Source organism: Poromitra crassiceps (assembly GCF_964638095.1).
Source record: "Poromitra crassiceps genome assembly, chromosome: 2".
In the NCBI taxonomy this organism is placed as follows: domain Eukaryota; kingdom Metazoa; phylum Chordata; class Actinopteri; order Beryciformes; family Melamphaidae; genus Poromitra; species Poromitra crassiceps.
Window position 1 is genome coordinate 23,763,825 of NC_139624.1, and position 26,050 is coordinate 23,789,874.

The following is a 26,050-nucleotide window of genomic DNA, read 5'->3' on the forward strand; positions in this document are numbered from 1 at the left end:
TAATGTTAACATGTGTTTGTGTCATCTGTGTTTCACTCTGATTAGAGCAATAGTGAAATTCAGCAATTCAGCATGTTCGGTTAGCATTGTTAGTAGGTAGTAGGCTAGTAGGTAGCTACAATGCTAACAACACGAGTTGCTATAGCAACCTACTGTATAGCCTGTGTGTGGTCTTTCCCCCCGGTGGGAAGTGCAGCATGAACGCAAATATGCTGGGGGTGGAGGTTCCGTGTTGAAACTTACGGCTGTCCGAGTTGTCTTGAATTCGGTATAAGCCTTTGTGGTACGCACTCTCCCAGGTGAACCACCGTGAGACTTACATGAGACTTACTTTTAAATTAGGCTGAGAGTTGCAAGAGTCTAAAAAGATTAGATAAAATCATGGATAACTTCTACATTTGCAGACACTAAAAATCTCCTCCTAACCTGCTCTTCATAAATCACTCTAAAAATACATTCAATGATTTACCACTGGCTTTTAGTTGGAGAATAAACTGCCAAGAAATTCAGAAAATGAAACACCATCCCATAAAACTAGAAGTGCACTTGGAGAGCGCAGACCTCCGTCAAGGCCAATAGTCCACTCTGCTGTGATATGAATTTTCGTGAGTGGCATCGGATCCACTCCAAAATTTTATGGGTTCTTCCTTGGCCACTGCTACACCGTTCGACGAGGTTTCATAAAAAGTAATTTTTCCATAAGGCCTGCTAACGGACACCGAAAACATAACCTCCTTAGCGCAGAGGTTCTCAACCTGAGGGTCAGGAAGCACCAGGGGGTCACGAGATTATTTTGGGGGGTCACGGAATGATTGTCAAAAAAAATATAGTAGGCATAGTAGGATTGCCTTTTGGGAGGGTCTGGTGAGACGAAGGAGGAGCGCGGCCTGGATTCACCCACAGGGCCTTAGCCCTCCATGCACCGAAGGGTCTTTCAATGCTGCGGTGTAGCACTAGCTCTATTGCAGCAGATTGGGCATGATCAACCCTTCTGCGGGCAACGTTGCAGACAGAGTAGGAAGGCTGATCCGTGAGCGGCTGCTTCCGGGACGCGGGTCGGTGTCTTAATCGGCCTCGGCTGGGTCTACTGGGCGAGGGTGTATGATGTTCGATAGACCCGAAACACCTTACGACCCCAGTTAACATCACTGATGACGCGTCCCAGCGCATGCTGTAGTATGTATTTTGAATTGTATATATATATATATATACAGTATATATATATATATATATATATATATATATATATATATATATATATACTGTATATATATATATATGGCATCAGTCGCTCGCTGTTCAACGCTGATTGGCTGCTGTGTGAGAGCGAGTCAAGGATCACACTGGCTTGGAACAAACCGCTGGTTTATTGTGTGGCAACAAACCTCAATTGACAGGCTGACAGCTGACATGAAGTGAAGTCTGTACTACCGGTATGGAGCTCGCGTTAGGAGCACGCTGATAGGCTTAGCTGGTAAACAACGACGGTGGCTCGTAGTGGACAAACATAAAAAACACGATTTCAGACGGAAGCCCGTCTTTTATTGTCACACGAACACACTACAACACATGCATGCGGCCACAACACACACTCATGCTGACGGTGGCCGGTGAAATATGTCCTCTGCATTTGACCCATCCAGGCTTGTCCTTTCCTCCGGGGGGCAGGGCAGGAGCAGTGGTCGCTTTTTCTTTCCAGCGCCCGGGGACCATCATTGGACCAACTTCAGATGTTGTCGTCACTGGTCGGATGACGATCTTCTGCATGTTTTTTTTAGTGGGGGGTTATGTACGGAGGAACCCCCTGGGGGGTATGACATTGTGTAACGTTATAGCCCCCACATGTCCGTCAATTCGTGTGCCTGTTGAGCGATTTAAACAGAGCGACAGAGCGATTCCAAAGGGTTGAATCAAGCGACAGAGCGAAAAATAAATATCTCGGTGTGAACACAGCTTTAGTGGAGGTAATAAGTAGCCTACAGACTTGTGACGCCATGTTATTGTTACAGTACAAAGTGACATGAAATTTAAATCATGAAAGTGTTCCTCACCGTTCGGACCTCCAGCCAGCGGTTGGCAGCAGACAGAAACAGGTAGGCCGTGTTGTTGGTGTCTGTCAACTCCAGCATGCGCTGTTTAAAACGAGCCTCATGTCTGAAACAAGCATTTCAATATACATTATAATAGCATGCATCTCTTCATTGGGCCAACTATTGCTCTTCAAAATGGAGCTACAATGTGCTTTACAAGCAATAAAATAAAAGCAACAGAAAACTAATGAAATAAACAATAAAAAAGGCCAGATGTGAATCTAATTGGAATTTTAATTGCAAACCAAACTCATAATCTTTCCCTTTATGCATGCAATAGTGAATAACTAGCATATCCACCAGACTTGTTTGGATGGAGACCAGTGGATAATGATAATGGGAACTGGCCAGTGACTGCCAAGTATCTGCCTAACAGCAGTGTGTGTGTGTGTGTGTGTGTGTGTGTGTGTGTGTGTGTGTGTGTGTGTGTGTGTGTGTCTGTGTGTGTGTGTGTGTGTGTGTGTGTGTGTGCATGCGTGTACGTGTGTGTGTGTGTGCATGCGTGTACGTGTGTGTGTGTGCATACGTGTGTGTGTGTGTGTGTGTGTGTATGTGTGTGTGTGTGTGTGTGCATGCGTGTACAGTATGTGTGTGTGTGTGTGTGTGTGTGTGTGTGTGTGCATGTGTGTGTGTGTGTGTGCGTGCATGCGTGTGTGTGCATGCATGCGTGTGTGTGCGTGTGTGTGTAGAGCATACATGGGCAACATACGGCCCGCGGGCCGTATGCGGCCCGCGGGCGCCCCCTGTGTGGCCCGCGATGGAATTGAAAAAAAAAAAAAAAAAAAAAAAAAATTTTTTTTTACAGTGCACCTGAACGCAACATGCAAGATACCCGCTGAATAAGTGTCCAAATGTTCATGTCATTCTGGCCAATACTCTTCTGTTATAGCATTTCAGTCTGGAATATGGAATATATTTCAATAATATTTATGACTAAAAGGCTAAAAGTAATCTCATGTGTAAGAAATGACTGTTCTACATTGAAGTAGAAATTTAAATAATTAACTTGTTGATTTTGGATTTATTTAGCTTCAAGAGTGCATTTTTGTTCTTGTGTGACCCTCAACACAGGCTTTGAGAATCCCGGGCCACTTACTGATACTTAAGCTTAAAATAACCCACTCATATTCTGGTTTATTTCAAGAAAAACATTTCGGCTAGTGGAAATTCGAATTGGCTGGTAACTTTAAAATCTAGCAGCCATATTGGCAGGTGGTCAAAAAAGTTAATTTCAAGCACTGAAGAGGGAGAGCGGGTGGTGACATAGGAGTGAGTGAGAAAAGGATCAAATATTGGTGGTTAAGACTGAATAATGACATCACAACTGTTAATTTAAAATGAGTTATTCCTCTAAACCTGGCTTCAAATGCCCAAAATGTTTCGCGCTGGCGCCGTTCAGCCCTCAGCAAAAACTGGTAGCGAGGACATTTTTTGTGGCCCTCTCTATGATCAAAGTTGCCCATCCATGGGTTACGGCGTGACAATATTTGTTCGGCCCCCGGCAACAATCTGGGTTTCTCATGTGGCCCCCCATGAAAAACAGTTGCCCACCCCTGGTGTAGAGGAAGTCCTCGGGGAGGGAAGAGAGGGAAGCGTGAGAGCTGTTTAATGTTGGATTAGACTGATGCTGGGAAAGAGAGGGTGAACGTACAGACTGCTGTTGCAAGTATTACCATAACTACAACAACAACGGACTGCTAGTTTGAGGGCTACCTGAACGCTCTGATGGTGGTGAGGCCTTCAGCAGTCTCAGAGAAGTGGCAGAGCAGAGGGAGCTGGGTCGAGTCATCAAGGTCCTGGAGGTCCCTGAGAGAGAGAGAGAGAGAGAGAGAGAGAGAGGGAGAGAGAGAACACACTGTGTTCAGCTGCTGTCATCTATTCACTGAACAATATCTCTTGATGGAGATTCAAAATGGAAGTAAACTACATCTTGTATACCGTAAGCTTGGATCAATATGTTGTTTTGCTGATGTATGAAGCTGATATCATTCTTATTCAAATCAGATGTGCTCCAGTCAGAGTGGTCCAACTCTGATATTTTATTAGGGGTGTAACGGATTCCCCCCAAAATCCGAACTGTTCGGTTCGCCAACCACTGTTCGGGTCATGCATTCGTGACATGGTTAGTTCGGTTCTGTGTCCCCCCCCCACCACTCCCCACGTGGGTCCGATCTCCCTGGAGAGTATCTGTCCAATCGGTAGTCAGAAATACATGTCAGACTACGATGACATCACAGCTGGATTAGCCTACTAACACAGGAGGAGCCTATGGAGCAAATTGTAGAATTATACAGTACGTTTCACTTTCAGACTCTGCTGCTCTGTGAATCGCCAGCTGACAAACATGATGTGATTCGAACATCGGAACATTAGAGATCAATTTGGATCAATTTGACCAACTTCTGATTTTGTGGCTTCCATGTCGATATTGTGGCAGTGCGCCGCAGAAGAGCCCGGCGTCACACATAGAGGCAGTATTTACTTTACTTTGGAAAGAAAGTCTGTAGTTTAGTTATGCTAGACTTTAATTTTCACTAAAAACTTTTTCATTCAGGAAAACAAGATAAATACATTGTGTAAATTGGAATTTTGAATTGTACTTCCCCTAGTCTCGCTTGCCAGACTCTCCCAGCAAAGGGGCTGGGAGAGTCTGGCTGGGGACGCTTTCTATTGTGGACTAGAGGGGAAGAAGGCTGTTTACAGCCATCCACCGAACATACCATGCAGGCTGCTTCATTGCATAATCCACATCAATCGTTTTCAGCGTGTAGCAAGTTGCTACACGCTGAAAACGAATGTCACATAACAATGTAACAAATGTCACATAACAACAGCAGCGCTAGTCGCTAGTAGCAACGAGCTAGTAGCAACTAGCACTGCTGTTGTTATGTGACATTTTGATCTGATTCCACACAAGTAAGCATGCATATATTTTGTATTCATTGTTAGTACAGTAGTACTATTATGTTGTTTTAGTATCCCATGGTCTAATGATGATTCCCACCCTGATGAGAACAAAGTTCTGGGAGAGACATTCTACTGTATACTTGTAAAAAAAATAATAATAATAATCGGAGCATGAGTATGGTAAGATTTAAAGATTTTGAATCTGAGCACAAAATACTGACATTGATATTGGCCTGCAAAATCCATATGGACCCGCCCCCAGTCTACAACAGTTACTAGGCCTACACTGTGGACTCACTTGGAGGCGACCCGGAAGTACTTCTGGATGAAGTAGAAGGCAACGGCCAGTGGGACCAGAGCGATCAGGAAGGCTGGCGTGATGGAGGCTATGACCCCGATGGCCGACAAACACAGCAACGTGGATCGGGTCAATGACTCCAGGGTGGGAGGAATATGCTAAGAAAGAAGGAAGGGGAGAGACACAGAGGCATCTGAAAATGAATCTCTGTCGTCTAACACAGTGATTCTCAAAGTGCAAAGTGTGAGCCGCGGTACTTTCGCAAGACTCTCCCTATTTATAACCCCTAACGATGTGCTCCCGATGGATCATTTCTCCCATAATCCCCTGATTTCATAGTGATACAAATCAAATGGCTGCAGTGAGCTTAGGCTTTAAAGCCAGAGTGAAGCTTCTGCTATCGTGTCGGGAAGGGGGCTAAATAACGCTCCAAAGTTAGGCTAAATTTTGGCAAGGGAAAACAATTTTCAAAGGGGTCCCTTGACCTCTCACCTCAAGATATCGGAATAAAAATGGGTTCTATGGGTACCCACGAGTCTCCCCTACAGATAAGGTAGCATTTAAAACCAAGGTTTGGTTAGACCAAACCTATGACCCATCCTGCCCAGGATCTTCCATTCAGCACTCACTTACCTGGTCTATGATGTTAGTATCAGCTGAAAATCTGTTGAGGATCTGGCCCAGGGGCGTGATGTCAAAGAACCTGAGGACAGAGATGATATGTGATGATCAGTAATGATGATGAGGAAGAAGCAGACCTGCCCACCTTGGAGAACATTTTGAAGGACTACTTTTAGTGCTCACTGAAATGGTCTCAGTTCATGTATGTGTGCTGCAAAAATCCCTAAATCACACATTTAGCATTAATCGCTTTAAAAAAAAAATCTCTGACAGCAAAATTCTGACTGTGTGCAGGTGCCTGAAATACCAAACCATTTAAAGTGCTTTAGCATAGCAAGTTAACAAAAGTTAAATGAGTACCGGTACATACAATTAATAAATAATAGTGGAAATAAAAAGGAAATCTAATGGCTGAGCCAATCAAAGACCACAAGTCTAACTACCAATGTTTCTTAGTCACAATGTCTACAAATCACGTCACTTTTGCTTCAAATTCTCTGCAACAATTGTGTACAAAGTTGATTTATGTTACTTCCAATTAAGAATGTGGGTGTGTGATAGACTATAAAAATATGGACGTAGCCATCATGACATCACCCATTGGGTTTGTGGACTCCCCGTTTGGAAGCCTCAAGTTTCACATAGTGACTGTTGCCATCTTTTTTTCTATTTTTTTTACCTGTCAATGACGCCCCAAAACATAGTCTGATTTATTTTACTCTAAATGGGACCATGATTGCTGTATTGAAGAAGACTTGAAACTAGTGATTGAGACCATAAACTCATTAGGAAAGTGTTTACTGAGCTCATAAATCAAGTGAGAAGTCAGCTCATTTCCCCATATTGACTTCTATACAATCAGACTTCTTTTTGCAGCCATATAAACTGTATAAATGGGTGTGTTATATAAACATTCACTAGTTGTCATGAACAGTGAAATTAGCTATAGAGACCTAAACCATTTTTGAACCAGGCTCTAAACATGTTTATGATGTAAAGATTTTAGCATGGAGGTCTATGACTCCTTTTGGAGCCAGCCTCAAGTGGCCATTCGAGGAGCTGCAGTTTCTGGTACTTCCGCGTTGGAACCAGAGGTTGGGGCTTGGTTCAAATCCCATGTTGCAAGTTGTCAAAAAAACAAAAAAACACCTTAGTGTGTGTGTGTGTGTGTGTGTGTGTGTGTGTGTGTGTGTGTGTGTTTACCTGATGGGAGCGTGGATGATCTTGTTGAGCAGGTTGTGGTGCAGGTTGGTGGCTGCAGACAGACCCAGGAACTCCACAGTGAGAGAGGTGATGAGGCATAACGTGATGCCAGCCCCACAGAGCACGATAAACACTGGCAGATAGTCAGACTGCGACACACACACACACACACACACACACACACACACACACACACACACACACACACACACACACACACACACACACACACACACACACACACACACACACACACACACACACACACACACACGTCATTCAAGAAGAGAACAAGGATGAGTTAAGGGGAAAAGGTAGTTTCTCCAGAGTCGCCACCCTAGAAATCGAGATTTCTAGTTGCATAGTATTATAATTTCCCGCTACAGTATATACAGTAATATGTCACTAAATCACTATAGGCCTATAATTTTATACTGCCTATATTTCATCTTGTGAATTTTATATTGTACATATTTTCATTCATTTTTTTCCTTGGCCCAGTATATTCTCCTGCTATTTTGCAACAATTCATACATTTCCACTTAAAATATGTTCTTAACACATGCAACATTTAACTGGTATTCCCTCTTATAGCTAGTTCACAAAATTACACCCGATGATTTTTTATTGATCTCAACAACTGACCCTGCAGATAAGTTGTGTCAGTCATACTATACCTCGCCATCTATTGTTGTATTGTTGCTGCCGCTAACCGATGTGGTTCCATTAGATAGCCCTGTTTTGGACGACGTCCAGAGAGCTAGCCAGTAGTCAATGGCCACCATAACAGAGTGTTTGAGGAGTTTGGAGATCACCATTAGGAAGACCATAAAGAAACTTCCAGAAGACAGGTAACGCCAGCACACCTGAGGAAATACAGATCATTACAACTCATGGATGGATGGATGATGGATGAAAGAATGGGTGGGACGATGGATGGATATGTTTCATCTGTTGTGTTGTTGTTTTCACCTTTTGAGTCTGTGTGTGTGTGTGTGTGTGTGTGTGTGTGTGTGTGTGTGTGTGTGTGTGTGTGTGTGTGTGTGTGTGTCATCAAGGAAAATGTGGTTCTGGAGACATACCTGTTGTAGCAGGAACTACCATAGTAGCCGTTTTGAGGACTTTGCTTAGTTACTTTGCTGTTTTTACATGTCTGTGTCTGTCTGTGGACAGATTTTGCAAGAGCGATATCGTCAAAATCATGCAAGATGCAGTCGCAAAACTTTACAGGTGTGCAGCTGAGATCAAAATGAAAGCCCAGTTCAAACATGGATGTGGTCCGAGCAAGGGGGCCGGAAGTAGAGGGGGAGGACATTCATTTTAAAGGGATATTTAAAGGGAATTTCTTTAGAGTCTCGCCCTGTTTGCTACTTAACAATGATGATGTTGATTGGTAGAGTTCTTTTGTGGTGGAATTTTGCTAAGCGCACAGGCCGTGAACAGTGAAATCGTTGCTCTCAAGGAAGTTGTGAGCAGGTCTTATCTCGGGAAGCAGAGGGCCGCCTCAGAGCAACAGGGTGGTCCCTGTGACTTCCTGAATGAGACTTGCGTGCCAGCAGGCCTATATAAGAGCTGTGAACTTACAATAAAGCAGACCAACTATCTATTCCAGGACTGTGTGACTGTCTCTTTCTTAGAGGGTTTCTGAGGGTATCTGAGGGTTTTTCTTAGATCGGTTTTTAACTTCCACACTTTCTCAGCACAATCCATGCTGTTTCTCATAGTAGCTCTCACTTAATCAATGATATGCTTTGCCTTCAGAGCAGCTCTGCTTCTCAGAAATGTTTAGTAGAACTAACATTTCAATCCATGGATTGAAGAACGGATGGAATGGATGAATGAATGAATGGATGGATGAATTGATGGATTACCTTCCATGGGATCTTCGATCGTCTGCTTGTGGTCATGGACAAGTTGTCATCATCTTCCTCTTCCTCTTCCTCCTCTGATGGGGTGGAATCAGGTATGAGATTGACAAAGAAAATTGACAAGCAAAAACTTTACACACACTACTGGATTTCCATTCCATCTTTTACTGTACATTTAGTAATACAAACCTGAGGGTTGGCATTTAATCACAACAAATGCAGAGGCTTGTATCCTATTATTAAATTGCTTGTAAGGTTGAAAATGTGCTAAAGACTCTATTACCTTCATCTTCATCGTCTACCTGGTTCTTGGTTTCTCTGGAGTAGAAAGCTCTCCTTAGTGTCTTCCTCTCCAGTGTCGTCTGGCTGTCCAGCTCCGTGTCCTACATACACAGAGAGACAGTGGATTACAATGGCTGTCCAGCTCCGTGTCTTACATACAGTACACAGAGATGGCAACATGGGAGGACTCACATGAACGCCACATGCACCATGTGCACAAAGGAAAAACAGGCCTGGATTTCACAACACACAAAGAAGATGTGGCTTCCTTCACTGCTCAGAACTACTATAACTAACTATAGTAGTTGTTTGTTGACATCTAGTAGGGCTCAATATTGTATATTTACTGCCTTTAAATAGACCTACCTGTATATGAAGTGCGTGTGCGTGTGTGTTGCGTGCGTGTGTGCATGCCTGTGTGTGTGTGTTTGTGTGTGTGTTGCGTGCGTGTGTGTGTGTGTGTTGCGTGCGTGTGTGTGTGTGTGTGTGTGTGTGTGTGTGTGTGTGTGTGCGTGCGTGTTGTGTGTGTGTGTGTGTGTGTGTGTGTGTGTACACAGTATTGTACCTTCTCCATCTCCTGGTCATTTCTATTCATCAGGGTCTTCCAGTGATCATAGAGCTCAACGTCATGAGTCTGAATGTCCTTCAGAGTTCCCTCTCTCAGCACAGAGCCATCCTTCATAGCTATGATCTGCACAAGACACATACGGTGAAACAAGATACGATAGTACATGATAGATACAGCAGTCATGAACTGGTTGCTAAGCTAACTGGTAGTATGGGAGAAAGTACTGTAAAGAAGGTGCCAAGGCAGAAAGAAGAATGTCGTATATTATAGTATAATATTGTATATAGCGGAGGTGCCCAAATTCTTTCCTATGAAGGGCCAAAAATGTACAGTATCTGGATGGAGTGACGTGGCCCAAAAATAAATGTTGATGTGAAATTGCATTACATTAAAATGTATTATATTTTACAGACAATTTACATTCTAAATCTAAAATACTTTTTCAAAATAATAAAAATGTATTAGAAGTTTTATTTAAAAGATATTAGTTAGATAACCCTAACCCTAAACATTTTCAAAGGGAAACACACCTTTCTGACAGAAAGTGCATCCAACTCAAGGTGCGTAACCCTAAGCCGAACCCTACCCATAGAAGCCATTCTCATTCAGATATCTTGAGGTGAGAATTCAATGGACCCCTTTGAAAATGGCCATGCCCATTTTTTCCCTCCACAAGAATTTTGCCTAACTTTGCAGTGTTATTTAGCCTCCTTCCCGACATGCTAGGTTTACATGGTTGGTAGAATTGAGGTAAAGCGCACAACTCCTTGTAAGAAAAACAGACCGGGTGCCTGGATAATGGATAACAATGAAAAAGGAGAGCCTACCGTGAGTGCCGGCTCTCCTTTTTCATTACATGGTTGGTACCAATCAATTCCTTTAGTCCTCTAGTTTCATATAGTATAACAACCATCATGCTCTGCCGACTGCCACTGCCTCCGAAATACAGTAATATTAGCCATGTTTTTTTGTCTTGTCAAATTCATGGTGGGCAAAACAAATGGAGGCGGGCCAACCTTGGCCCACGGGCCCCAAATTGGTCAGCCATGCTATATAGTATAGTTAAGCATAGTGTGGTGTAGCATATGGTATGTGGTGTAGCATATGGTATGTGCCATTCTTTCTTGTATGGACATATGCCATCTGAATTATAATAACAATAAACATGGGTTTTTTATAGTGCTTTTCTAGGACTCAAAGACGCTTTGTTAGAATTGTTAGGAGCCACTTTTCAATTTGGCACTAATCAACGAAGCAACTTTTAGAAATGGTTCACTTTCTTATTCCTATAATCTTGTTTCACCAACGTACACTTATAGACGGTTTTAACTTGACAACAAAAACATTCTAAATTGAACCCCCGCTCACTTCCTGTTGCAGTGTTTGCTATGGACATAAAAGAAGAAAAAACATTCAAGTGCAGGACTGACCATTCCGTGAAAACCGTCTATACAGCTGAGCGGCGAAAACAAAAGTAACGATGTCGAGTGAATATTTCTGCAGTTTGCCGAATGCTGAGAAAAAGGAAGTGCTGTGGGGTTGCGCTCTGGTGAAAACCATCTATAGGTGGTAGTGAGCAGCGCAAATCAATTTAGAAGTTGAAATTTTCTTGAAATAAATATTGCTTGATGGACTGCGTGTATGCCAAATTAAAGAGAGCCTCCTAACAATTTAGAAAATAACATCATATCTTAATGGTTATGCACCTGTGGCAATAAGCAAGGCCTCAGACAACTGCCAGATTTTTGAATGGAGTTTGGTATGCTGTTTGAGAATGTAATGTGTTGGGACTATGTGTACTGCAGCATAGCACAACACAGTATAATAGTTATCTTGTTATTAGTTTGGGGTTCATCTTACATACCCAGTCAGCATGTATGAGGTACTGCAGCTTATGGGTGACGAGCACCACGGTGCGTTTGTCGTCCTGTAGAAACTTGAGGATCCCTTCCTGCATCAGGTGATCGCTGAGGTGGATGTCCAGTGCTGAGAACGGGTCATCCTGTGAGACAGGAGAGAGGCAGACAGGTGAGAACGGGTCATCCTGTGAGACAGGAGAGAGGCAGAGAGGTGAGAACGGGTCATCCTGTGAGACAGGAGAGAGGCAGACAGTTGAGAACAGGTCATCCTGTGAGACAGGAGAGAGGCAGACAGTTGAGAACGGGTCATCCTGTGAGACAGGAGAGAGGCAGAGAGGTGAGAACGGGTCATCCTGTGAGACAGGAGAGAGGCAGAGAGGTGAGAACAGGTCATCCTAGGAGACAGGAGAGAGGCAGAGAGGTGAGAACAGGTCATCCTAGGAGACAGGAGAGAGGCAGAGAGGTGAGAACGGGTCATCCTGTGAGACAGGAGAGAGGCAGAGAGGTGAGAACGGGTCATCCTAGGAGACAGGAGAGGTGAGAACGGGTCATCCTAGGAGACAGGAGAGAGGCAGAGAGGTGAGAACGGGTCATCCTGTGAGACAGGAGAGAGGCAGAGAGGTGAGAACGGGTCATCCTAGGAGACAGGAGAGAGGCAGAGAGGTGAGAACAGGTCATCCTGTGAGACAGGAGAGAGGCAGAGAGGTGAGAACAGGTCATCCTGTGAGACAGGAGAGAGGCAGAGAGGTGAGAACGGGTCATCCTGTGAGACAGGAGAGAGGCAGAGAGGTGAGAACAGGTCATCCTGTGAGACAGGAGAGAGGCAGACAGTTGAGAACAGGTCATCCTGTGAGACAGGAGAGAGGCAGAGAGGTGAGAACAGGTCATCCTGTGAGACAGGAGAGAGGCAGACAGTTGAGAACAGGTCATCCTGTGAGACAGGAGAGAGGCAGACAGGTGAGAACAGGTCATCCTGTGAGACAGGAGAGAGGCAGAGAGGTGAGAACGGGTCATCCTGTGAGACAGGAGAGAGGCAGACAGGTGAGAACGGGTCATCCTGTGAGACAGGAGAGAGGCAGACAGGTGAGAACAGGTCATCCTGTGAGACAGGAGAGAGGCAGACAGGTGAGAACGGGTCATCCTGTGAGACAGGAGAGAGGCAGACAGGTGAGAACAGGTCATCCTGTGAGACAGGAGAGAGGCAGACAGGTGAGAACAGGTCATCCTGTGAGACAGGAGAGAGGCAGACAGGTGAGAACGGGTCATCCTGTGAGACAGGAGAGAGGCAGACAGGTGAGAACAGGTCATCCTGTGAGACAGGAGAGAGGCAGACAGGTGAGAACAGGTCATCCTAGGAGACAGGAGAGAGGCAGACAGGTGAGAACGGGTCATCCTAGGAGACAGGAGAGAGGCAGAGAGGTGAGAACGGGTCATCCTGTGAGACAGGAGAGAGGCAGAGAGGTGAGAACAGGTCATCCTGTGAGACAGGAGAGAGGCAGACAGTTGAGAACGGGTCATCCTGTGAGACAGGAGAGAGGCAGACAGGTGAGAACAGGTCATCCTGTGAGACAGGAGAGAGGCAGAGAGGTGAGAACGGGTCATCCTGTGAGACAGGAGAGAGGCAGACAGGTGAGAACAGGTCATCCTGTGAGACAGGAGAGAGGCAGAGAGGTGAGAACGGCTCATCCTGTGAGACAGGAGAGAGGCAGAGAGGTGAGAACGGCTCATCCTGTGAGACAGGAGAGAGGCAGAGAGGTGAGAACAGGTCATCCTGTGAGACAGGAGAGAGGCAGAGAGGTGAGAACGGCTCATCCTGTGAGACAGGAGAGAGGCAGAGAGGTGAGAACAGGTCATCCTGTGAGACAGGAGAGAGGCAGACAGTTGAGAACGGGTCATCCTGTGAGACAGGAGAGAGGCAGACAGTTGAGAACGGGTCATCCTGTGAGACAGGAGAGAGGCAGAGAGGTGAGAACAGGTCATCCTGTGAGACAGGAGAGAGGCAGAGAGGTGAGAACAGGTCATCCTGTGAGACAGGAGAGAGGCAGAGAGGTGAGAACGGGTCATCCTGTGAGACAGGAGAGAGGCAGACAGGTGAGAACAGGTCATCCTGTGAGACAGGAGAGAGGCAGACAGGTGAGAACAGGTCATCCTGTGAGACAGGAGAGAGGCAGAGAGGTGAGAACGGGTCATCCTGTGAGACAGGAGAGAGGCAGACAGGTGAGAACAGGTCATCCTGTGAGACAGGAGAGAGGCAGACAGGTGAGAACAGGTCATCCTGTGAGACAGGAGAGAGGCAGAGAGGTGAGAACAGGTCATCCTGTGAGACAGGAGAGAGGCAGACAGGTGAGAACAGGTCATCCTGTGAGACAGGAGAGAGGCAGACAGGTGAGAACAGGTCATCCTGTGAGACAGGAGAGAGGCAGACAGGTGAGAACAGGTCATCCTGTGAGACAGGAGAGAGGCAGAGAGGTGAGAACAGGTCATCCTGTGAGACAGGAGAGAGGCAGAGAGGTGAGAACAGGTCATCCTGTGAGACAGGAGAGAGGCAGACAGGTGAGAACAGGTCATCCTGTGAGACAGGAGAGAGGCAGAGAGGTGAGAACAGGTCATCCTGTGAGACAGGAGAGAGGCAGAGAGGTGAGAACGGGTCATCCTAGGAGACAGGAGAGAGGCAGACAGGTGAGAACGGGTCATCCTGTGAGACAGGAGAGAGGCAGAGAGGTGAGAACAGGTCATCCTGTGAGACAGGAGAGAGGCAGAGAGGTGAGAACAGGTCATCCTGTGAGACAGGAGAGAGGCAGAGAGGTGAGAACAGGTCATCCTGTGAGACAGGAGAGAGGCAGAGAGGTGAGAACAGGTCATCCTGTGAGACAGGAGAGAGGCAGACAGGTGAGAACAGGTCATCCTGTGAGACAGGAGAGAGGCAGAGAGGTGAGAACAGGTCATCCTGTGAGACAGGAGAGAGGCAGAGAGGTGAGAACAGGTCATCCTGTGAGACAGGAGAGAGGCAGAGAGGTGAGAACGGGTCATCCTAGGAGACAGGAGAGAGGCAGACAGGTGAGAACGGGTCATCCTGTGAGACAGGAGAGAGGCAGAGAGGTGAGAACAGGTCATCCTGTGAGACAGGAGAGAGGCAGAGAGGTGAGAACAGGTCATCCTGTGAGACAGGAGAGAGGCAGAGAGGTGAGAACAGGTCATCCTGTGAGACAGGAGAGAGGCAGAGAGGTGAGAACAGGTCATCCTGTGAGACAGGAGAGAGGCAGAGAGGTGAGAACAGGTCATCCTGTGAGACAGGAGAGAGGCAGAGAGGTGAGAACAGGTCATCCTAGGAGACAGGAGAGAGGCAGACAGGTGAGAACGGGTCATCCTGTGAGACAGGAGAGAGGCAGAGAGGTGAGAACAGGTCATCCTGTGAGACAGGAGAGAGGCAGACAGTTGAGAACAGGTCATCCTGTGAGACAGGAGAGAGGCAGAGAGGTGAGAACAGGTCATCCTGTGAGACAGGAGAGAGGCAGAGAGGTGAGAACAGGTCATCCTGTGAGACAGGAGAGAGGCAGAGAGGTGAGAACAGGTCATCCTGTGAGACAGGAGAGAGGCAGACAGGTGAGAACAGGTCATCCTAGGAGACAGGAGAGAGGCAGAGAGGTGAGAACAGGTCATCCTGTGAGACAGGAGAGAGGCAGAGAGGTGAGAACGGGTCATCCTGTGAGACAGGAGAGAGGCAGAGAGGTGAGAACAGGTCATCCTGTGAGACAGGAGAGAGGCAGACAGTTGAGAACAGGTCATCCTGTGAGACAGGAGAGAGGCAGAGAGGTGAGAACAGGTCATCCTGTGAGACAGGAGAGAGGCAGAGAGGTGAGAACAGGTCATCCTAGGAGACAGGAGAGAGGCAGAGAGGTGAGAACAGGTCATCCTGTGAGACAGGAGAGAGGCAGACAGGTGAGAACGGGTCATCCTGTGAGACAGGAGAGAGGCAGAGAGTTGAGCACTTTTACTGTGTATAGATTTAATATGCTACTATGTTGATCAAAGGAGTTAAACTCACCAAGAAGACAATGTTGGTGTTCTGGTAGAGAGCTCTGGCCACACAGATTCTCTGTCTCTGACCTCCGCTCAGGTTGATGCCCTGAAAGATCACAAATGTTCCTTCTACTTAGACTTTCAAACAAACACTATTTTTAGTTGTGGTTTTTACAGAGTAGAGTAGCAGGAAGATAGATTGAAAGATACTGAGACCTGAAGATATGTGCACCTATCCAGCCATCGAAAACCGAGTATTCACTCAAGACATGTCAGACTGATCATCACAATCAATTACAAAACAAATATGTTCATACCCTCTCTCCAATCTCAGTCTGGTCTCCAAAGGGCAGCAGGTCAATATCTGGCTGCAGGGAGCATGCATCGATCACGGCCTTGTACCTGACAAACACAACATGATCACCATCAGCGTGTACTACACATGTACTTACAGTGTGTCTTCAATGCTAGGAGACTATTCTCTACAAGTCTTATTACTTATCGCCACTTTAAAGTGAGGAAATGAAAACGCAAAAAACAGCCAAAAAGCAGAGAAATGTTCAGCAAGCATTGTGGTAGCGGGTCATCAATATTACCTCTGCTTGTTGAAGGGGCTGCCGAAGGTGATGTTTTCCTCCACTGTAGCATTGAGCAGCCAGGATTTCTGGGTAGCGTAGGCCACAGAGTACCTGTTCTTGCTGGGGGCATCATGGGAAATAGAGGCAAACAGATGACAGATGAGAACTACAGGTCCTGTATTCATAAAGCGTCTTAGAGCAGGAGAGCTGATCGACAACCGTATGATTCCTTCAAATTACTTATGTGTGTATATTTATTTGCATGATTTTATGCTGCTCAAGTTCTTGTTTTATATCCCCTGCACACACAGGCTGTTAAGTTAATGTTTTGTGAGTCACTGGTCAAACTCTTGCTTTGGTTTTGAAAGACCCCGTTTACACCTGCCTTTATTTAGACAATCAATAGTTTAATGTACTTTAATGCCTGTCTATAAATATCTTTGACTGGCCCTTAACCCCAACTGCTCCAGTGGAGCTGGTCAGTGGCCAGCAGATCAGACTGTGGTTGTACTGCTCAGCTTCCAGGTATGAATTTGAACAGGGCGCTCCTGAAAAAGAGAGCATTGCTCTCAGTGAGACTCCCCCTGTATAAATAAAGGTAAAAAGAAATACTGCCACTGCCTGATCAATGCACTACAAAGATGATCAACAAGGGAGGAAAGAGGTGTAACTCCGGTCAAAATGAATAGGCTAAGAATAGATGTGTTCAACCATGCCCAAAGCAGACCTTATAAATAAATAGCCTGTGTTAAATGTTATATATTAAAATGTTAAATAAAACATATGTACATTTATTGGTAGGAGAGAGGGAAAAAAATCACTTTAGGGGCCGAGGTCTGCTTATTCCCCTCCCCACAGATGATGGGGGAAGTAGCTAGTAAGTGAACCATCTCGGTTTCTTCCTATCTCTGTACATTAATCTGGAGTGACACATCACAACTCATGTCTCCTATCTTTGAAAAGATAGACAGAGACCCAGTCTCAATGAGGATAACCAGAACGCATTAAAAATACCAGGTGTAAATGCAAAGGCAAGATCAGATCGTTTATTATCCGGATAACGTGTCCGGACTCCGGATACAGATTCCATTTTAATAGCAGGTGTAAATGGGGTGATTATGGTGTCTGTGAACAGTTTAAGAGGCAAACTGATGTCAGATGAGATCAGCACTCCTGTTCTGGCACACTTTATGAATGCAGGACCCAAGAGAGGACAAGAGGAAGAGAGGGAGTAAATATTTTTGGCAGCTGTCAAACTCCACCGCAACATGAAAGTCATGTCAGATATGAGAGATACATATGGATCAGGTTAATGATGAACTGCAAATCAACAACAACAATGGACTCAATCAGAACAAGAGCTAAAGCAACACCAACAAACATCAACAAAAACAACATCGACAAGAACAACAACTGTGGCACTTTGCTGGGAGTCTGGTCTCAAAAGTTATCTACTGTACATACTGTATACAAAACATCTAGATATGTGCATAATATCGTCTCCTACATGTAGTCCCTTTACTAACGTATATATGATATGGTCACTCTGTTCCTTTTGTTTACACCTTACTGTTGTTCAATTTGAAAAAATACTGTGTGAGCAAAATCATGTTTCTGGCCCTTCGATGACAATATTCATGAAGCCTTAAAAGTCCCATGTTGTGTAAAACAAGATTTCCTTGCTTCTTTGATTATAAATGACTAAACATCATGGAAGTCTCAAAACACATGGGCCCTATCGTTGTACAGGCGCTATTGCTTACGTACCGATAATGATTCATACAGAAACGTAACTGTTTACCAATGATATAATTGTCTGGGTAGACCTCCCTGTTTTTAAGCAGGCGCAAATTGGAGGCGTGCCAAGTCATCTGCGCGAGTTGCAAACGATATTTGGGCGGGCTTAACCACCAGAACTACATTATTCACAGGTGTGGCCGGGTGTGGCCTGGCAATGCCTGGGCGTTACATCAATCAAACCAATCAGATTCCCGTCTCGCAGTCCCTTTAATACAGTTTGCGAGAGGCATGCAATATGCTGTAATTCTCCCCATGCGTAATTTGGATAGGCCTATCTCACAACAACACCATCACATCATATTCCCTGTTAAAAACATCTGTGATTTGATGCTATTTTCTCAATCTTTTGTTGACTGGAAAATAGAAAAGTGTTTGCAACGGGGAAACAAACATTTGATTGGCAATAATATTGCAAGTAGGCTACAATGTCCAAGTTTTCTCAATTAATCCATTAACCCTCTTTGCGATGTGATAAACGTTTCTCAGTGAATTATAGTTGATTGCCTCACTGAATTATCTGCTGTTAGCCAATTTTAGCAGCAGAATTTGATGTCCTGGAGTTTGGCACATGCGTGCGTAATGACCTATCCAAAAGGAATTCCCCTGCACTGTGCTGCGGTGCGGAGAATACTGGTGCGCCAAGCGCAGCGGGGTATTTTTGCGCTAAGAGCAGGTTAAGAGCTGCTTTTAGGTGCTCTTAAAATTGCGTGCGTGGCGCTAAACGGGCGCAAAACAGGCGCAAACACAAAATTAGGCGATAGGGCCCATTGTCCCCAGATGAAGCCACACCAGCCATGTAAGGAAAAAGTCCCTCCAAACAAGCTGTTTTGATCTCTGTGATTTTGTGACATCACAAAGTAACGCTCTTTTCATTTTACGGCAGCGCCCCGCCAACTGAATGTGGAAGACCAAACCTTGTTGTCATAGCAGCTGTGTAGAATGGAAACATTTACAGAAAACAATCAACTGTACCAAAGATGGATCTATCCCAACAGATCATCTTATCATATCAAAAGAATGCATAGCATAGTTCATGAGGGGAGAGACAGAGCACATAGAGAAGCCCCACAGAGGCTGTGTTCTTTTGCAACAGAATTCATAACGTTGTTTTAAAGACCCTTGAGACATGTTTGACACAGTTAAAAATAGCATGATATGGGACCTTTAAAGAAGAGGAAGAAAAGTATCTATGATCCAGCCACATGACACTGCAAATGTCACTATGATTTGGTTTAAGATGCAAACGGGTCTCAGCTCAGCACTCCTGTTCTAAACCACATTTGGCATTTTGGATCCAGCGGTTTAGTCTGAGTGAAACCATTTGGAACAGCCTGTTTAGATTGATGTCTGCTTGCGACTATGTAAATAGAAATTGAGTGCGGTTAATTTGATAATAGCATTGTTTATTTGAGCTAAGAGAGACTCCCAGCACTACAAGCACAAAGCACTCCAATATGGGCTAGCACAAAAGTCAGTCAATGATGACGTCAGTGGGAGAAGAGATGGTAGACAAAGACACAAGATGAGCATAAGATAATACACACTGAAAGCACTGTGACGACGGGGTTGTTCCTGAACATACAAACATGAACATTGTTGTGGCTGCCATCTTGATGGCCAAACGCAGCAGCACACAATACCTGTTTTAACAATCTATGTCTATGGAAGGACTCAAAACCATGCCCTCTTTGAACTCTACCTACTCTTTCATACTTTAACCTAGACAACTTTAAAAGGGTCACCACTTTTAGTACTTTAATACTCTTATTCAGCTTTCCACTACCTTTCATAGCTACTTTTTGAGAAATCACATTTTAAGTTTTATACTTTTTTCAACCTTTATAACGGGAGCTTATGGAGTCAAGCTAGAACAGTGATGTCAATTCAATCTAGCTGACTGTACAGGCTGTACTTTTTACTTTAATTCACACATTTTGAAACTCTGACAGTCCACACAACTTTAACACAACATACATATATTATAGAATAGACCCTTTAGCTACTGTACTTCTGCTCTCACTCACAATGTCAAAATATATGTGATGTGATGTATAGTGTGTTCCAATCTATTTCCAATTGCGCAGCAAATAGAGGGCATCAAAATGGCAGCCACAACAAAAACGTTTGCACGACGCAAGTCATGATTTTGAATGTGAAGCAGGGCAGCGTTGAAGAAAATCACGCATGCTCACAAAAAGCCTCCCCTGGATAAATAAACTGAGGAACTAAAACCAAAATAAATGTACAAAGGTTAAAGTCAACTAAGGTTAAAAGAGCAAAAAGCCTACAATGCAAATTACTGCAAAAAAAAGAAAAGAAAGAAAAAAGACAATTTGTGAATAAAAATCAGGTGCACAATTTCAACTAAACTTGTATGTGTGTGTGTGTGTGTGTGTGTGTGTGTGTGTGTGTGTGTGTGTGTGTGTGTGTGTGTGTGTGTGTGTGTGTGTGTGTGTGCGCGCGTGAGATCAAGAACAACCCAGCCTGTAATAAATCAAATCCTTTGTGTACAGTGACAAAGAGTAGTATTTTCTTCTGAGAGAAAGGACAGAGTACAGATGAAAAATGGATGGTTTCAAACAGGTGAAAGGAGGTGAAAGGGGACACAGATGAGGGGTCAAGGGATCACTTCAGATCTGAAAAGGGGAGCGGGAGAACACCTATACCTCCTGATGTCTTCGTCAGACTCCTCTGTCTCTGACCAACTGTTAAAGTCACGGCAAATGTGTTAGAACAAGCCGACTGCAATCCATAGCATTTGTGTGTGTGTGTGTGTGTGTGTGTGTGTGTGTGTGTGTGTGTGTGTGTGTGTGTTTTATGTAACAATGTGCACGTGATTAAAGATGGAGGCAAAGAGAAGGAAAAGAAAGGGAAAAAGAACCAAGCCTCCTGAAATCAACGGTGTGATGAGAGACAGGAAATGGAACGAAAAAGTAGATGAGGAATAGGACTGGTCGGCAATATATCAATATCCGCCTCTTCAACGAGACCCAAAAGCCCCCACAAATCACAACTTTATCCCTCCCTCGCCCCCCTGATGCCCCCCTGAGGACAACTGGCTCAGTAACGAGCTGAGCCCCCCCCCCCCCCCAAGGACATTATCCAACCGACACTATCCTACCCCCCTACATCTTCTACTATTGATGTGCCCGCTGCGCTGCATGCTTGCACTAAGTCAAATTCCTCATTTGTAATCTGATTACTTACTGTGGCTGTTAAAATTAATCTTGAAAATTATATCAATATCGTGATATGAGACTAGATATCGTCTTAGATTTTGGATATGGTAATAGGGTGATAGGGCATAAGTGTTGTCTTTTCCTGGTTTTAAAGGCTGCATCACAGTAAAGTAATTCAATTGGCTGTTCTATTATTTGCCTTTTACCCACGTTGTCATCATATCCACATTACTGATGATTATTGATCAAAAATCTCATTGTGTAAATATTTTGTGAAAGCACCAATAGTCATCCCTACAATATTGTCGCAATATCGATATCGAGGTATTTGTTCAAAAATATTGTGATATTTGGTTTTGTCCATATTGCCCAGCCCTACAGTACATCTCACATGTGGCTTTGACTTTCAACTGAATACTTAGCGCACTATTCACCTTATGTTCAGACCTTACAGTGGGCCAAATTCTTCCGGGTCCTTCTAACACTTCCGGCGGTCACGGCGCCAAATATGAAAGAACGTCATGAAGAAGAGAGTCGTTTTTGTAGTGGACAGCGCAGGGTGTAAAACAAAGAACGTAGCCTACTACTTTGAGCTCGGTACACAGCAAGCAAGCGGAGTATCCACTGTTAGCCAGGTCAGATAACGTTATCGTCGACAATGACGAGCACTTTCTTGTAAAACATACCTGGACTCCAACAAAGAAAGCTTCAGATGGTTTTCTCTCCTCCGAGGCAGCGCGAGCCATTAACGTTAATAAAGACCCGCAGACGTTAACGTAATTCCCTGGAATGTGAGACTTAATGAGCCAGTTACATGGCGTTGCATTCGTAGACATTGCCATTTGCTTTTATTTGGTATGTTACATACAATTGGCTAAATTATTAGTTAATTCAGAGTTAGATGATATTGGAGCAGCGCAGCCATTTTTTATTTTATTTTATTATTATTTTTTAGCCGGAAGTCGTAGGACGGCCACAGAACCGGGTCAAATGGGCGTGGCTACATAAGGTGAATAGAAAATACCGAGATATATATCATGCATCGCCATTCAGCCTAAAAATACAGAGATATATATCGTGTATCGAGATATGATTTTTGCCCAGGCCCAGCCCTAAAGAGGAAAGAGAAAGAAACAAAGCATGAGAACAAAAGCTATGGAAGATGTGTTTTGCGTGTCTGTCGAGTCGAGTCGACACACACGCAAAACACATCTGTCTCTGACTCTCTGTGGACATGCCAAAGCTCGGACAATGAACACAACATGATCCTGCCAACTGTTAACTTAATGAACCTCCCCACCCTGAAGAGAGCAGTGTAAGAGATGCAGTCACTGTCTGATATAATTAGGTTTTGTCTCTGCTCCTAGAATGATGTCCAATATTCTGTGTGTGTGTTGTGTGTGTGTGTGTGTGTGTGTGTGTGTGTGTGTGTGTGTGTGTGTGTGTGTGTGTCCTGGTTTAACCTAGCATGAAGTCTCATTCTAAAGCCCTAGTCTCCGCTTTCAAACAGTGTTTCAAACACACACACACAGGTTCAATGCGTACACCATGCCCACACAATCCTACAGGGAGCCAGAGGGGAGAATTCTGCTTGTTTCTCCATGACTTTCAAACCTACATTTATTTACTTTGCGACGTTCATCATCATTCAAATGTGGCTGGTGGTTTATTAACAGAGGTTCCTGTGGTGTGATGAACTCAAAATGCATATTTAGTTTCGGTTTCCAGGGACTTTAAATTGTGTGTGGTGTGTTTTTTTTTCTAGTTTTTTCAGACCCATTGGAATTCCAGGTGGTCCCAAGTGGTAATGACCCCAAGGTTGAGAACCACTGCCCTAAGGTTATGTGGAGGTACTACAGGGGGATCTTGAGAGAAAGGGGGAAATGGAAATTTTTTCAAATAAATCATGAAAATAAATGAAAAGTTCAATTAAATCTTCTCAGGAGGCACTAATTACAACTCTTTCATTCAATTTCTTATTTTGTAATGTTATATTCTTCCAAAGCTGGGTTATCATTCATTTATTCCAACATGTGCTATAGTTTTCTCTTGCAGTTTTCTAAGCAAAACGTTGTAGTCGGGTAAAGGGGGTACTTGGATTCAGAAATCAGGCAAAGGGGGTACTGAAGTGAAAAACGTTTGGGAGCCACTGGCCTACTGCAAGTGAAGATGCCTTGTATTTTGAAATACAATGTGCCTATAGTTTCCCATACAGAGTTAAAGGAAAGCACCATGTTTTTGGGAAGATTGTGTTGGATAACTTAACTGTAACATCATGAGAACATAGACACTAAAATCACCCATATGTCCCCAGTAGATTGTTGGGTCCAGTGGTGTATGCTAACACTTTAGCATGCACTATGGAGTGATAGTGTATGTTCTCATCATTTGCCAAGTTGCCTAAGGGTACAATCTACCAAAAACCTGCTGTATGTTGGAAAGTTGTGACTAGAAACTCCGAAAGTTGGTACAGTAGAAGTCACCAGATGACATCATGCTTGAATAATTTGAATAAATTGCATATATTACATTGGGAAGCACTGTGATCATCAGACCACTTTGTATCTCGTAACAAAAGTCACCAAGTTGGCAACTGTGGCTGGCCGATTCTTGCAGTCTATTGCCTGCATTGTGGACAATGTAGGAGTTTAGCTAGTTACTGTAAATCAGTTTGGATGAGACTATCAGCTAAATGGCTAAAAGTGTCTTAAATGTGTGTGTGTATGTAAATGAGCGTGTTTTAGAAAGGAGAGACCAGGGAGAAAGTACCTTATGTTCCCCTCGTGGACCATCTCACAATCAGGCAGTCTGATATGGCAATAGCAGGACGTAAAGAGACAGAAACCACCACAGAAAAGGTTAGTATATCAGCCCTGGTGGCGACAGATCCTCTTATGATACTAATGTGCATCTTCAATCTACCAGGTTTGTTTTAGATCTGCTCTGAGAGACTTCACATCGGTATTGTTTTGAACCAATCAAAAGTATGAGCACCAGTGATTTTAGTTTGAGATGCTTCATTGCTATCATAAGAGGGGCAAGAGGGAGAGACCTTTTATCAGCATCACATGATACATTGGTAACCATGGCAGAAGTCCCTCCACCATCGAGCTACTTCCAAATAATTCCCCCAAAAGGCGGAGCGACGTTGCAGAAACAGCACTGCAGCGAGCATATGCATAGAAAGAGGGACTTCCATGATGGTTACTGTATCTGTACACAATCAGTGGATGGAAGAGCAGAGGTAGCGATTCTATGAATAGGTTCTATGGCCTTTCCTAATGACTTCTACTGACAAATACAAGTGGTTGATCTTGTGTAAGTCGATGTCATAGTGACTGAGTATATGTATAGCATAGTATAGTATACATATTATACTATAGTATATTTATAGTATATAGTATATTTAGTATATATATAGTATAGAGTATATATAGTATATTTATTTTATGGCAGTTCAATTCAAGATAAAAACATATATCTACTAACAAAATAAATTAGATTAAATAAACGTGCAGCAATCAATCAAAGTGACAGCAACTGTCATTTTAGATGCTTCATTGCTATGTAGTCTTCATTAATAATCTCCAGAGTATTGACTCAATAACAAACGGGCTGCTTCTGCTGTTGTGTGAGACCATAGGTCATAATAAACGCAAAGGGCATGTCTGTAGCCATGGAAACGGACTACCTACAAATAATGATACAACTAAATAACGATACTTGTCTGGTAATTTCATAATGAAAACCTCTTCAGTATAATTCAATATCCCCAAGTGCTAATTACTGAGTAGCAATTACATTCAACTCAGTGAGAATGTTGGACTACAAATGCCATTAGATGAGATCAATAGTCGATTTTGCTGTCATTTTATAATGAAAAGCTTTTCAGTGAGGAAGTAAATTGATTCACTAACCCAAACAGCCATTTGATTTTATTATAACCATCTGAGAAGGAAATTGAGTCATACTGTTACAACCGCTTGTAGGAAACTTGACACTAATTGGTAGCTAACTAGTCTCTGTCAGGCAGTGCTTCTCAAATAGTGAGAAACACTGCCTGGGACTTGACTGCGGCTTTATCTGTAGCTAAATTCTTTGTGTAGGCTAATAGCTATTTTCACTTGTTCATAAACTCATCTCTCTTATGCTAATCAGAGATTCATCCTCAGCTATATCACCACTGAGAGATGGGCTGAAGGATGACTTGGCTTTATGAATCTCATTATAGTTTCTAACTACATGTATATGAATAGAATTTGGACAGGATTGTCATCATTTAAATGGAGGCATGGAATACAGACAGTGGAGGTTAGGGTGCATTAGTGAAATCACAGCAGCAATAGTCACTATTTTAGATGTGATCTAAAATAGCTACCTGGAATCAAATTAATTCCAATTTAACAGCCAAAATGAAGAAACAAAGGTGAATGAATAAACCCGTGTATTTCTGATTGAACATCGCAAAAAAGCTTTAAAACTATAAATGGGCAGAATAAGAAAATAACATGACATGGTGAAATACAAGATAAGTTAACTACTGTAATAACTAGGGATGGCACGATACCACTTTTCCCATATCCGATCCGATACCGATACCACAATCTTGAGTATCTGCCGATACCGATCAATCCGATCCGATCATTTTCCCTGCTTATACAACTAAGCTGTTAATAATAAATTTACCAATGCACTTTGCTTAACCCAGCCATCTAAACAGCATGTTCAATCTGTGGAACAATATTTATTCCTTAAATGAAAGGCTATAGCCCAGAAC

General features: G+C 43.8%; 1 protein-coding gene across 3 annotated transcripts in view; it reads right to left on the bottom strand.

Moving 5' to 3' along the window:
- The window catches only part of abcc9 (ATP-binding cassette, sub-family C (CFTR/MRP), member 9), a gene marked incomplete at its 3' end in the record, with an annotated part of 90,646 nt that overhangs the window by 22,535 nt on the left and 42,061 nt on the right, over positions 1-26,050 (bottom strand). Inside the window, exons 12-26 of one of the 3 annotated variants that reach the window (XM_083659578.1) lie at positions 24,043-24,081; positions 20,761-20,799; positions 16,313-16,414; positions 16,034-16,118; positions 15,742-15,822; positions 11,702-11,839; positions 9,835-9,960; positions 9,271-9,370; positions 8,991-9,064; positions 7,797-7,985; positions 7,120-7,268; positions 5,929-5,998; positions 5,296-5,453; positions 3,804-3,896; positions 2,052-2,154 (exon numbers count right to left, since the gene is read on the bottom strand). In XM_083659578.1, the coding sequence (XP_083515704.1) occupies positions 2,052-2,154; positions 3,804-3,896; positions 5,296-5,453; positions 5,929-5,998; positions 7,120-7,268; positions 7,797-7,985; positions 8,991-9,064; positions 9,271-9,370; positions 9,835-9,960; positions 11,702-11,839; positions 15,742-15,822; positions 16,034-16,118; positions 16,313-16,414; positions 20,761-20,799; positions 24,043-24,081 (1,546 nt within the window). The remainder of the gene's footprint in view (positions 1-2,051; positions 2,155-3,803; positions 3,897-5,295; positions 5,454-5,928; positions 5,999-7,119; positions 7,269-7,796; positions 7,986-8,990; positions 9,065-9,270; positions 9,371-9,834; positions 9,961-11,701; positions 11,840-15,741; positions 15,823-16,033; positions 16,119-16,312; positions 16,415-20,760; positions 20,800-24,042; positions 24,082-26,050) is intronic. The other 2 variants (XM_083659580.1, XM_083659579.1) reach the window with 2 other exon arrangements.